The sequence below is a fragment of the Musca vetustissima genome, unplaced genomic scaffold (genome assembly GCF_032173495.1).
Source record: "Musca vetustissima isolate MV318-11 ecotype Yass unplaced genomic scaffold, APGP_CSIRO_Mvet_v1 utg10133, whole genome shotgun sequence".
Classification (NCBI taxonomy): Eukaryota; Metazoa; Arthropoda; class Insecta; order Diptera; family Muscidae; genus Musca; species Musca vetustissima.
In genome coordinates, this window is record NW_026889618.1 from 11,255 (window position 1) to 25,286 (window position 14,032).

The 14,032-nt window shown below is 38.7% G+C and overlaps 3 protein-coding genes across 3 annotated transcripts; 2 read left to right on the forward strand and 1 right to left on the reverse strand.

Annotated features, from left to right (window-relative positions):
- The first annotated feature begins 1,614 nt into the window (after positions 1–1,614).
- LOC133337297 (probable cytochrome P450 6a21) lies at positions 1,615–3,996 on the forward strand. Its single transcript, XM_061545534.1, has 2 exons — positions 1,615–2,674; positions 3,569–3,996. The coding sequence occupies exons 1-2, from the start codon at positions 1,615–1,617 to the stop codon at positions 3,994–3,996; spliced, it is 1,488 nt and encodes a 495-aa protein (XP_061401518.1).
- Positions 3,997–4,091: 95 nt separating this feature from the next.
- LOC133337298 (cytochrome P450 6a9-like) lies at positions 4,092–5,672 on the reverse strand. The gene is made up of 2 exons (XM_061545535.1): positions 4,574–5,672; positions 4,092–4,513 (listed from the first exon to the last, which is right to left on the reverse strand). Exons 1-2 carry the CDS (start codon positions 5,670–5,672, stop codon positions 4,092–4,094), a joined length of 1,521 nt encoding a protein of 506 aa, XP_061401519.1.
- A 4,528-nt stretch (positions 5,673–10,200) lies between these two features.
- LOC133337292 (probable cytochrome P450 6a21) lies at positions 10,201–11,797 on the forward strand. Its single transcript, XM_061545529.1, has 2 exons — positions 10,201–11,317; positions 11,379–11,797. The coding sequence occupies exons 1-2, from the start codon at positions 10,219–10,221 to the stop codon at positions 11,795–11,797; spliced, it is 1,518 nt and encodes a 505-aa protein (XP_061401513.1). The 5' UTR covers positions 10,201–10,218.
- Positions 11,798–14,032: the final 2,235 nt, after the last annotated feature.

Consider the following 14,032-nt stretch of genomic DNA (forward strand, 5'->3'; position numbering starts at 1 on the left):
AGACGATATGTGCCAACTATAGAGGAATAAGTATCCTTCCCATCGCATATAAAGTGCTATACAGTGTGCTGTGATTGAAGCCAATGGTCAATGACATCATCGGACCATACCAATGCGGCTTCAGACCTGGCAAATCCACCATTGACCAGATTTTCACTCTGCGCCAAATCCTGGAAAAGACCCACTAAAAACACATCGACACATACCACCTATTTGTCGACTATAAAGCCGCATTCGACAGCCCTATCCGTTCAGAGGTGTTTAAAGCCATGTCTGCGTTCGGCATTCCTGCAAAATTAATACGGCTATGCAGGATAACTTTAAGTGGCACAAGGTCAGCAGTTAAAGTAGGAAAGGACCTATCGGAGCCCTTCAATACCGAACGAGGATTCAGACAAGGTGACAGTTTGTCGTGTGAGAGAACCAAAGGTGAACAGAAATGGCACTCTGTACACCAAACAACACATGTTACTCGCCTACGCCGATGACATCGATATAATGGGTCGAACAGTGCGAGCGGTAACAGCCACCTTTGAACAAATTGAACAGGAGTCTGCCAAAGTGGGTCTGGCAGTAAACGGCGAGAAGACCAAGCTGATGGTATCAACGAGCAAGACGTCCAGTAGACTCAGACCAACTGTGGAACTTGAAAACTACAGCTTCGAGTTAGTTAAAGACTTTATATACCTTGCTACCGCCATAAATAAAACGGATGACATCAGTTTTGAAATTCGGAGAAGGATTGTGATGGCCAACAGATGCTACTATGGTCTATGTAAGCAGTTTAGAAACAAGGCCACCTCCCGCCAGACCAAACTCACACTTTACAAGACGCTGATACTACCCGTGCTATTATATGGCTCAGAAGCATGGGTACTTGCGCAAGCAGATAAGACAGCTCATGGGGTGTTTGAGAGAACAATTCTCCGAAAGATCTACGGGCCGATCAGTGTCGACGGTGAATATCGGCGTCGAATGAACCACAAGCTTTACAATTTATACGCGGACATCGACATAGTCAGTCGTATTGAGCTGCAGCGACTACGGTGGCTAGGTCATGTTGTGCGGATGAATGAAAATGCCCCAGCTCAAAAGGCATATAAAAATGAGGCTACTGATGGTTCCCGTCGAAGGGGAAGGCCACGAATTAGATGGAAAGACCAAGTAGAAAACAACATCTTGGAACGTGGTCTTCCAAATTGGTGGACTTGCGCACAAGACCGACGCGCTTGGAAATCTTTTTTAAGCTCGGCTTATGGAACAGCCGTTCTGTAACAAGCCAGCTAAGTAAGTAAGCAAAACAGGGCGTGGGTTTTTTTTTTATAAAAATGTTGTTTTATTTTTCTATAGAAGATATTCGGCAGTCATATTATAATTCCTAATTTAAATTCCATATAACTTCCTCAAACATGTCACTAAGCCTAACCTTCTATATTATCCATTAAATGTTGCAAGTTTTCAATGTCAAGATCAATGCAAGTCGCTATGATTTTCAAACCAGTTTCATGTTAAATATTTCAGTCAAGTTTTTAAGCTGCAGCCGACAACAGCATAACAATTCGGAACGAACATTTAAGTAAATAAATTTGAAAAAAAAAACACTAAACTTAGAAGATGACTTGGATACTACTAACAATTCTCATCTTGCTGCTGGCCTTCCATTACCTTCGAAGACATTTCCAGTATTGGCAAAGTTGTGCCATCCCATCCGATGTACCCAATTGGATATTCGGCAACTTCGGCAGTGCATTAACCACAAAATCTCTTTGTCAATTATTTGCGGATTATTATGAAAAATATAAGCTGCAAGGACCCTTTGTGGGTTTCTATTGTTTCAGTCAACCCACGGTGTTTGTGATGGATCCGGAATTAATACGACGACTATTGATTACCGATTTTTCGAAATTCAACAACCACATGATGTATTGCAATGAAAAAGATGATGCTCTAACTGGACAGCTATTTAATCTAACTGGCGATAGATGGCGCACCATGCGCCAAAAACTGACACCAAATTTCACCTCTGGAAAAATTAAGGCCATGGTTCCAATGATTACAAAAATTGCTATGGAATTTGTTCAAGTCTTAGAGGAGGAAATACTGAAGACTAACGGAATTTTGAATATTCCCGATTTTATGAATCGTTTTACCAGTGACATTACCGGCAGTTGTTCCTTTGGCCTGGAAATAAATAGTTTGAGACAGTCGGAATGTGAATTCCGTACCATGTGCCACAAGGCCTTGGGTCAACATCGTTATGGTTTGCTGGGTTATTTTGTGCGTCTGTGTTTTCCGAAATTGTCGCACAGGCTGCACATAAAAGAAACCCTACCAGAGGTGGAAAGATTTTTCATGAATTTGGTTAAGGATACTGTCGCATATAGGGAGAGCAATTCTGTGAGGCGTAATGATTTTATGGATATGCTAATCGAACTGAAAAAGGGTGCAGATGGACTCAGTATAAAGGAGGTGGCTGCCCAGGCATTTTTGTTTATGCTTGCCGGTTATGAATCCACATCGAGTACCCTGACCTATGCTCTCTATGAATTGGCCCAGAATCAGAAGGTCCAGGAAAAAGCTAGACATGAAATCATGGAGGTCCTGAGAAGGCATAACGGATGTCTGGGATATGAGTGCTTGAGGGAATTGGTGTATTTGGAGCAAATTATGCAAGGTAAGGTGAATTAAATCATTATTTTCCCTAGCTTCTAGCTGAACGTGGATTCCTTAAACATAGTTTTAAGGGTTCATACAGGTGCGGATTTTTGATTTCAGATATGGATCTAACACAAGGCGTGGATTTTTTAAAAATATTTTTTAGGGTCTAACACAAGGCGTGGATTTTTTAAAAATATTTTTTAGGGTCTAACACAAGGCGTGGATTTTTTAAAAATATTTTTTAGGGTCTAACACAAGGCGTGGATTTTTTAAAAATATTTTTAGGGTCTAACACAAGGCGTGGATTTTTTAAAAATATTTTTTAGGGTCTAACACAAGGCGTGGATTTTTTAAAAATATTTTTTAGGGTCTAACACAAGGCGTGGATTTTTTAAAAATATTTTTTAGGGTCTAACACAAGGCGTGGATTTTTTAAAAATATTTTTTAGGGTCTAACACAAGGCGTGGATTTTTTAAAAATATTTTTTAGGGTCTAACACAAGGCGTGGATTTTTTAAAAATATTTTTTAGGGTCTAACACAAGGCGTGGATTTTTTTAAAATATTTTTTAGGGTTTAACACAAGGCGTGGATTTTTTAAAAATATTTTTTAGGGTCTAACACAAGACGTGGATTTTTTAAAAATATTTTTTTAGGGTCTAACACAAGGCGTGGATTTTTAAAAATATTTTTTAGGGTCTAACACAAGGCGTGGATTTTTAAAAATATTTTTTAGGGTCTAACACAAGGCGTGGATTTTTTAAAAATATTTTTTTAGGGTCTAACACAAGACGTGGATTTTTTAAAAATATTTTTTAGGGCCTAACACAAGGCGTGGATTTTTTAAAAATATTTTTTAGGGTCTAACACAAGGCGTGGATTTTTTAAAAATATTTTTTTTTACCTTTCAGAAACCCTTCGCTTATATCCCATTGGTTATGTTTTGACCCGCCAAGCACTGGAAGATTACCGCATACCCGATTATCCACAACATTTCATCAAGAAAGGCATGCCAATTTTTATACCCGCCGGAGCCATACATCGTGATGAGCGTTACTTCCCTCAGCCGAATATTTTTAATCCAGACAATTTCAATATGGAAAATTTAAAATCCCGAAATTCAATTCTGAATTTATCCTTTGGTCAGGGACCACGTAATTGTATCGGCCTACGTTTTGCCAAAATGCAAACGCTTATCGGGTTATCATTGCTGTTGAGGAATTTTAAATTTTCCATTTGTAATTTGACACCAATACCATTGGTATATAAGAAGCGGAACTTTATGAATTATCCTGAAAAATCGATTTATTTGAAAGTGGAGAAAATTGAAGAAAAATAAAGAATGCGGATTTTGACATCGATTTATTTATGTATTGCTCAATTAATACAATTTCTTAATTTATAATAAAATTTATTTTTTTTTCTATTTTTTCTTTACACTCTCTTCACCTTTAGCGGAATACCTTTGGCCCCTGGTACCAATATAATACCCTGTTTACTATATTCCATAGGTCTGGGTGTTTCGTCGCTAATGGAAAATTTAAAATTCTTTAAAATCAATACCAATCCGATAATAACTTGCATTCTAGCAAATCGTATACCAATACAATTACGTGGACCCTCCCCAAATGGGATGTGTAATATCGAATCACGTTGTGCCATTCGTTCGGCAGAAAAATTATCCGGATTAAATTCCATTGGTTGGGGGAAATAGCGTTCATCATGCTGTATACCTTCGATGGGTATGATAACGGTCATACCTTTACGTATTATGAATTTTGGCTGATCCGGTATGGGGTAATCTTCCTGGGCCACGCGATTCAAGAAGGGGGCAATTGAGTGGAGCCTTAGGGTCTCTAAGAAAAAAAAAATTGGAAATTAGTTAATGCAAAATAAAAACTATGGGTTCCTCTTACCATTTATCACCTGCTCCAAATACACACATTCCTTCATCCCCTCATAGGTCAATTGCTGTCCATGTTTATCCAAAACTTCCATGATTTCCGAACGCACCCTCTCCTGTATATCTTCGTGACAAGCCAATTCGTAAAGTGTAAATGCCAATGTCGATGCCGAGGTCTCATAACCCGCCAACAAATACAAAAATGCCTGGGCCGCAATCTCACCAAAATTCAACTGCTTCAATTCCTCTCCACTCTCCGATTTTACCATAGGCTTATTTTTCAAATCAATTAACATATCCATAAAATCATTACGCCGAATATTATTCTCCTCACGATATTTCACAGTACTGCCTATCAGTTCTAGGAAATATTTTTCCACCTCCGGTACGGTTTCCTTGAGATGTAGCCTCCTTGCCAGCTGGGGGAAATTTAAACGAAATGCCGCACCCAAGGTACCACCCCGCACTTCCACCATTGCCTTGCGACCCATTTGACGAAATTCCGATTTGGAATTTTTCAAGCTGTTCGTTTCAATGCCAAAGGCACAGCTACCAATGACATCGGATGTATAGCGGGCCATAACATCCCACACCTCAATAACATCGCTGTGTTCTAACTCCTCCCCGAACACCTTGGCCACTTCTTGCCCGATTTTCTCCATTAACGGGAACATTAATTTCATTTTTCCCGATGTGAACGCCGGTGTCAATTGGACCCGCATATTTTTCCATTTACCACCATCCAAGTTGAATAATTGACCCGACAATGGATCATCTTCGGTATTGTGATACATACCACGAGAACTGAATTTCCAGAAGTCTTTAATTAAAATCCGTTTTATAAGATCCGGATCGTTGACCACAACCGCCTTTTGGGCAAACCAATAGAATCCAAAGAATGGACCCGTATTCTTATATTTGTCATATACCTTCCGCACACATTCGCCAAGTGAAAGATTGGCGGTAACCCCTATAAAATTGCCCAATAACCAATGGGGTGGATCGTGAGCTATATCACGACGTTTCCAATAGTTATAGTGCTCCCGCACACGATGCACAATATAGCCAATGAGGAGAAGGATTATGGCAATAAGGAACGAAGAGATAGCCATGATAAAATTCACAACAAATCGGTCCTCTAACGACACTTATATACACCCAGTTCGATGCCCGAAATGCAACTAATAAAATAATTCAAGCCTAAATGTTAGTGACCAGAACTTTCTGAGAGTGGCAGATTGAGATAACAAAATTGTGTTTTTTATTTGAAGAGCGAACACGAGAGGGGAATTTTCGCTGTTTTTGTTAGCACATTTCTATGTTCTAAATTAGTAAAGAGAACAATTGCCGCCAGACTACGAAGCTGTTCAGCATTGCTTTAATCTAGAGGTGTTCAAAAAGAGAGGAAAGTAAAGGAGAAACTGCCATATGAAATGTCTTATAAAAAGAGAACGCAGAGAACGAGCTTACTGATACATGCAAAACAAGGGCACCAGTTCATATGGTTGCCCAGCATTACTTTAATCGAAACGACAGATAGGAGAATAAAAATTTACAATGAGATGGCTGCTCGTTTCCCTATTTTGAGTATTCTTCAAGCCTCAAAAAATCCTATAAGATGATCTACGCCAGTTCTGATCTTCAGAAAAAAAAAATTCTTAAAGAAATCTGTGCCTATTTGGACCTTGAGCAAGAATTCTTAATAAATCTAGCAATCTGCGTCTATTTTGAACTTGAGAAAAAGCTACTGGTTCAATATAGGCATAAATTCTTTACCGAATAATATCTAAAATATACTGTAAAGAATCTATGCCTATTTTGCACCTGTTCTGTCCCAGAGAATTTTCTTATAAAAATCTACGCATGTTCTGACCATGAGAAAAATCCTATAACAAAGGAAAGTAATAAAGTCGGACTGCACCGATATATTGGATATATTCTGCACATATGTTAGGATATATATGCAGAATATATCGACGCTATATCTAAATCTAAACCGATTTTCACGAAACCTAGCACACTTTATTCTAGGCTTAATTCAGTACGATGTGCCAAATTTCGTGCAAATCGAAAGATATTTAGGGACTTTGGTGCACCAATTACCTAAAATCGGATGAAAATATATATGGGAGCTATATCTAAATCTGCACCGATTGTCACGAAACTTTGCACACATAATTCTAAACCCTATTCATTATGCTGTGCCAAAATTCGTGCAAATCAAACGATTTCCAGGGACTTGAGTGGACTATTTACCTAAAATCGGACGATGATATATAAGGGAGCTATATATAAATCTGAATCGATTTTCGCGAAACTTAGCACACATCATTCTAGACTTTATTTAGGTCGCTGTGCCAAATTTCGTGCAAATCGAAAGATATATAGGGACTTTGGTGCACCATTTACCTTAAATCGGACGAAAATATATATGGGAGCTATATCTAAATCTGAATCGATTTTTCCCAATTTCAATAGGGGTCGTCCTTGGGCCAAACAAATGAGCTGTGCCAAATTTCATTCAATTCGGATCATAAATGCGACCTGTACTTTGTTTACAATTTAACATGGACAGACGGACGGACGAACATGCTTAATACGACTCTGAAAGTTATTCTATGTATATTCTCTAAAGGAACCATGGGTCTATCTCGATTACGTTACATATACACAAAGACATAATACCCTGTACCACCGTGTGGTGAAGGGTATAATAAAAAAAATATTCTCAAAAAAAATCTACACCCATTTTGAACTGGAACTTTTAGAAGGGCAATGATATTCCGTTGTTTTCTTGTCTATGGAAGATGTCTAGAATTTATTTTGGCTATAGATATTCGTTGGCCTGAATAGGTCCCCTGTCACAGAAGGTCTCTAGAAAGTCTTCTATCTATGAGAGACCTCATCGTCTTCCTAAAAATGTACCAACAGATTTTCTGTTTACCAAAGGTCTCTAGACGATATTCTGAGTGCCGGACCTGCTAAATGTGTCTTTAGAATTTCCTATGTTTGTGGAAGACTTCCGGAAGACTATATAAAACTAAGAATACCTTTGTTTAAAAAAATACCTCTAAACATTATCTGTTCGGAAGTCTTCTGGAAGATTGTCCGTGTCTGAGATATCTCCAGAAGGTCTGATACACCCTAAATCTGTGGGAGATCCATGGAATACTATAAAGGAGAGCTAGGGTGTACTTTGTTCATGGAAGCTATTCTTCCTATGAAGAATATATAAGCAGAGATCTTTGATTCATAGAAGACGTATAAAAGGTTATATTCCCAGAAGTTTCATAAAATATTTACTGGCTACAAAAGATAGTAAGTAAGAGGGTGGACAATTTTCTGTCCCTGGGATGCCTCTGGAAGGCCTATGAGGCCTCCAAAAGGTCTTGGGAGTATTTTCTTTATAGAAGGTATTCGGTCTGTGGAAAACCTCTTGAAAATCTTTTTTTTTTATAAAAAGACCACATTAAGGCCTTGCCCACAGAAGGGCATTTGTCCTCTATGCCTAAAAGTCCCCTAGAAGAAGACCTCAAGAAGGTAGTTTGCCTTGAAAGCTGGAATAATTTTTTGTCACTATGATACCTGTAGAATAGCTCTGGAAGTTATTTGGTTATTTGTCTTCCAACAGAAGTATTTTTGTCCTCGGAGGACCTCTATGTGGCCATTTACCTCAAAGGAACCTGGTATATTTATTTTTGTCTACATAAAACCTCTTTCAAGTCATCCTAGAAGTCCCCTAGAAACTGTTCTTTTTCTAGAAGATTTTTAAATTATTTGGTTTCAGAATAATTCTATAGGATTTCTGCCCCTAGACAGTCTATTGTCTGTAAGAGACTTCTGAAATCTATTGCGTCAATAGAAGAGCCACAGATATTTGTCTGTGCGGAGATTATCTCTAAGTAACCTATATCTGGCCTCAGTTCGATAAGAAAAATATGTTGGTTACCCCGGAAAGGGATGTTGTTTTGAAGGTTACAAAAATATAAAGAAAGAGATTAACTTTTTTGGAACAAATAAATGGTTTTTTTTATTTTGTATAGCCTCTAAAGGGATTCCATAGCCTGAAGACCTGCAAATGGGCACCCCATTAGCAGAAGACTTCAAGAGACCTTCAATAGTCAACAGGTTTCTGTAAGGTTTTATAGGACACCAGTGTAGTCCTCCTATTGACCTCTGTAGTAGACCTCTGGCTACATTCTGGACGCCTTTCATAGACTTTGTACACCCTCTAAAGGGCTCACATAGCCTGAAGACCTACTATTGGCAGAAAATCTTCTAGTGTCCTTTTTCTAAACACTAGACCTCTGGTGTAGTTCTTCCACCGATTGAATATCCTGACGACCTGAATATCCTGAAATACCTGACGACCAGGATTTCTGTCCCTAGAAGATCTAATGTCTGTAAAAGACTTCTGAAATCTATTCGGTCAATAGAAGATCCACAGAAATTTGTCTGTGCTTAGATTATATCTAAGTAATCTATATCTGACCTCTGGAAGAAGATCAATCTCTGAGGTGCCTAGAGTTTGGGAGGTTTTATATCTATGAAAGACCTACAAAAGTGTTTCTGTCTTTAGAGGACCTCTAAGTGCCTTCTGTCAACAAAATGATTTCTAAAAGATATTCTGTCTATTGACGACCTCTAATAAATTTGTGTCTCTATGATACTTCTTGAAGGTCTTATGTATTTTGAATACCTCCGGATGTTATTTGTAGGACCTCCACCAGTACTTTTGTATTTCGATTACCTCTAAGTAATCGTCTGTCTAGAGGAATTCTAGAAATTTTTCCCATTACAGAAGGTTTCTAGAATAGTTTTCTGTGTAAAATGTAATTTTTCTATAGACGATCTCTATATAAAAAGTGGTACCTTGTTGGGCGCCATTCACAAATATTCCTTAAAAAATTGTTGGCTTGTTGGGCGCCATTCCCAAATATTCTTCAATAACACTAAACCTGGTTGGGGGTCATTCACAAATAGTCCTTAAACAATTGTTGCCTTGTTGGGAGCCATTAGAAAAATATTCAGGTCCGTTAAAAAAAATGCCTCTGGACTACATTTCTATAGGCCATAGCCATAGATTTTTATTGCTGGAAGGCTTTTAGAGCTCATAAATATGAAAAAGACTTATTAGAGCTATTCGGTACCTTGAGAAGCTTCTCGACGTCCCCTCTACCTAGAACATTTTTCGCAGCTCTTCAATAATTATTTGATATTATGCAGTAAGTTTTTCGATATTACACATTGCGGAATGGCATTGCGTCATTGTATATTATTTTATAACAACAAAACAACATTTTCCTCCTCTCTCACACTCTGTTGATCTCCCTCTTTGCCCTCTCTCTCACCATTACCATTAACGGAGTATTGAAAATTGCATCAGTATTTTGTTTATTGATGTTCGATAGTTTACGATACCCATATGGCTTTTTTAATTTTTCTCTCTACTTTTCTCGCCCTTTTGATCTCTCAATCTCTCTTGCGCTCTCTCTCTCCTACCAAATATTTATCTTGACCAATTGTTTAGATTTTCGCTGTATATATGTGTGTAGAGAACAAACATACTACACAGTCGAAGTTTAGTTGAAACATAAACGTCCCGACGATAAAATACGGTGGTGGCGAAACGCGGTGACCCACAACAAAAGAAGTGTCATGTCACTTACAACAATTTTTTTAGCCACTTTAGTGGCTATCGTGTTTTATTTCGTATACTCCCTGCGTAAGAGATTTTCCTATTGGCAGCAACGGGGTATAGCCTGTGAGGAGCCGGATTCATTTTATGGCAGCATGAAGGGACTTAATCAGACTCGCAGTTTTCGTGACATAACCCATGAGTATTATGAGAAATTTAAGGGCTCAGGACCCTTTGCCGGATTCTATTGGGGCTATCGACCAGCTGTGTTTGTATTGGACCCATCTTTAATGAAAAATATTCTCATTAAAGATTTCAATAAATTCAGTGATCGTGGATTTTATCACAATGAAAAAGATGACCCTTTGACCGGTCAACTATTCCTCATCGATGGCGCAAAATGGAAGGTAATGCGGAATAAGCTGTCACCCACTTTCACCTCAGGGAAAATGAAATTTATGTTCCCCATAATTCGGGACATTTGTGAACAGTTCATTGAGGTATTGGGCGGGATGGCGCAGGAAAATTCCGAAGTAGAAGTCAAGGACATTTTGGCCCGTTTCACAACCGATGTAATAGGGTCATGTGCCTTTGGCATTGATTGTTGCAGTTTGAAAAATCCCAATGCCGAATTTCGGCTAATGGGTAAGAAGGGGATGAATGAACAGCGTCACAGCCTGTTGGTAATGGCTTTTATGCAAAGTTTTCCCGAAGTGGCGGCCAAATTGGGTCTGAAGTTATTTACCCAAGATGTCATAGATTTCTTTATGCGGATTGTTCGAGAGACTGTGGAATATCGTGAGCAGAATAATGTGAGGAGAAATGATTTCATGGATATGCTGATCGATTTGAAAAATAAGAAATTAATCCGCGCCGAACATGGAGAAGATTTGAAAAATCTCACCTTGGAGGAGATAACGGGACAGGCTTTTGTTTTCTTCAATGCCGGGTTCGATACCTCATCGACGACCATGTGTTTTGCTCTCTACGAATTGGCAAGGCACCAAGAGATCCAAGAAAAGGCTAGGCAGGAGGTCCGGAAGGTGTTTGAGAAACACAATAATGAGTTGCAATATGAGAGTATGCGGGAGATGAGCTATTTGGAGCAAGTTATATCGGGTAAGGAATTCAAATTTTTATTATTAATTTTAATATTTAATAATTTTTAATTGTTTCCCAGAAACTCTCCGCCTCTACACCGTGGCCCCACTACTCAATCGAAAGGCCTTAGAGGACTATGAGGTCCCTGGAAATCCCAAATATGTTATCAAGAAAGGCATGCCTATTCTAATACCCATCTCAGCCATACACCATGATCCGGAATATTTTCCCAATCCGGAGGAATTTAATCCAGAGAATTTCTCCTCGCAAGCTATTGCGGAACGCGACTCCATCTTGTATATACCCTTTGGAGAGGGTCCCCGCAACTGTATTGGCATGCGTTTTGGTAAAATGCAAGCCACCATCGGATTGGCATATCTTTTGAAATATTTCCGTTTTGAGATTTGTGAGAGGACACAAATTCCGCTGCAGTTTGATAAGAAAAATATGTTGGTTACCCCGGAAAGGGGTGTTGTTTTGAAGGTTACAAAAATATAATATTTGGAACAAATAAATGGGTTTTTTTTTTGTATAGCCTCTAAAGGGATTCCATAGCCTGAAGATATGCAAATGGGCACCCCATTAGCAGAAGACTTCAGGAGACCTTCAATAGTCAATAGGTTTCGGGAAGGTTCTCCAGGACACCAGTGTGGTCCTCCTATTGACATAATATCTCTGGATACATTCTGGACGCCTTTCATAGACTTTGTATACCCTCTAGAGGGCTCACATAGCCTGAAGACCTACTATTGGCAGAAAATCTTCTAGAGTATTTTTTATAAACACTAGACCTCTGGTGTAGTCCTCCCACCGACTGAATATCCCTAGGCCCTTCTTTAAGGTTTTCCAGGACACCAGTGTAGTCCTCCTATTGATATAATACCTCTGGCTTCATTCTGGACGCCTTTCATAGACTTTGTATACCCTCTAGAGGGCTCACACAGCCTGAAGACCTACTATTGGCAGAAAATCTTCTAGAGTCCTTTTTATAATAGACCTGACGACCTCCACAGGTCTGATTTATTTATATATTATTATTTTTTTTTTGTCTAGATACCTTTTATACACACACCATTTCCAGAGTCCTTCTATAGACAGAAGACCCTCAAAGGCCCTCTGTAGACTAGGGTTATTTTATATACAGAAAACCTAGAGATACTTGCTATATGTTTCACGTAGCCATAAGACCTCTGGAGAACTTCTTCTATAAAGGCCCCCGATACATTCCTTCTATTGACAGAAGTAGGTAGAACAGTTCTGCTTCGGACTCCAATAGACAATACTTATCGGGAGATCTTTATTTCTTTTCGTTTTTTCCCTAAAGATCTGATAAAGACAGAATACCGGTAGAGTGCTCCCATCTAAATTAAGACCCTTAGAGGCATTATATAGATAGACGATCTCTAAATGATTTTTAGAAAAATTCTATAGGTTTCGTATAGCCAGACGACCTCTGGAGAGATTTTATTAACAGAAGAACACCTCAATACAACCTTAAGACAGCATACTCTGAAAGGCATGCGATACACAAAGAACTTGTAGTTGGTTCCGATTGACAGAAGTATTTAGAATGCTTCCAGACTCCAATGGATAGTATATCCAGGAGACACTCATGTTTTTCCTCGAAGGGTTCAAAGTCTTTAAAATGCCTTTTTAGACCACAGAAAATTAAAACGGCATGTTAGCCTATTAAAGACAGCACAATATTGACAGAATACCCTTAAATAACTTCTGGAGTCACTATATAGAAAGGCGACATCTAAAAGCCAGTGAGGACCTTCTAAAGGTCTTACATTGACTGACGACCTCCAGAAGATTTCATAATTTCAGTATAGAGCCCCCCTATAGACAGATTATTTTCGAGTCCTTCTATAGAAATAATACCTCCGAAGGTCCTCTTTAGACATGACGCTTATAGACCAGAGGCCCCAATTTGCCATATATACTCCAATGCAAGACCTTCGCTAAACAGAAGACCACTAGAAGTCATCTGTAGACAAAAGAGGTCTCTAGAGGCCTTCTTCAGGCGGATCAACAAGACCTTCGCTAAACAGAAGACCTCTATAAACCTTCTACAGCTAAATTTGCTTCTAAAGGCCATCTATGGACACAATAGCTCCACTTTATATTGACTGATTTTCTTCTACAGGCCTTTCTTTGGAGACAAAATTATCTGATATATACACAAGTTCAATGTACCCTAAGGACCTGTTATAGATCTTCCAGAGGCCTGCTCTAGGCAGAACACCTATATAAGCCTTCTACAGACAAAAGATGCTTAAGAGTCCTTCTTCAGAGAAAGAACAACAAGACCTTTGAAAGACAGAAAACCTCTGATCTGATTCTATTGAAATAATGCAGGCTTGTCCTCCAAAGATAGAATTATTTTCAATGTCCCATAAGAACCAGCTATAGACTGAGGACCTCTAGAAGCTTTTTACTGATAAAAAAAGTTTTCCAGAGGCCAAAGATAGAATTATTTTCGACGTCCCTTAAGAACCTTCTATAGACCTTATAGAGGCTGCTCACTCGACTGAAGACCTCTAGAAGCTTTCTACCGATAAAAAAAAGTTTTCTAGAGGTCTTCTTCCGACCGAATAACAAGATCTTCCCTAGACAAAAGACCTCTAGAAGCCCTTTACAGACAAAAAAAATGACTTATATATTCAATAGCTCTGATTTCTCTTGGCAGAATTACTCTAAAGGTCTGTCCTCTGTAGACAGAATCCTTTT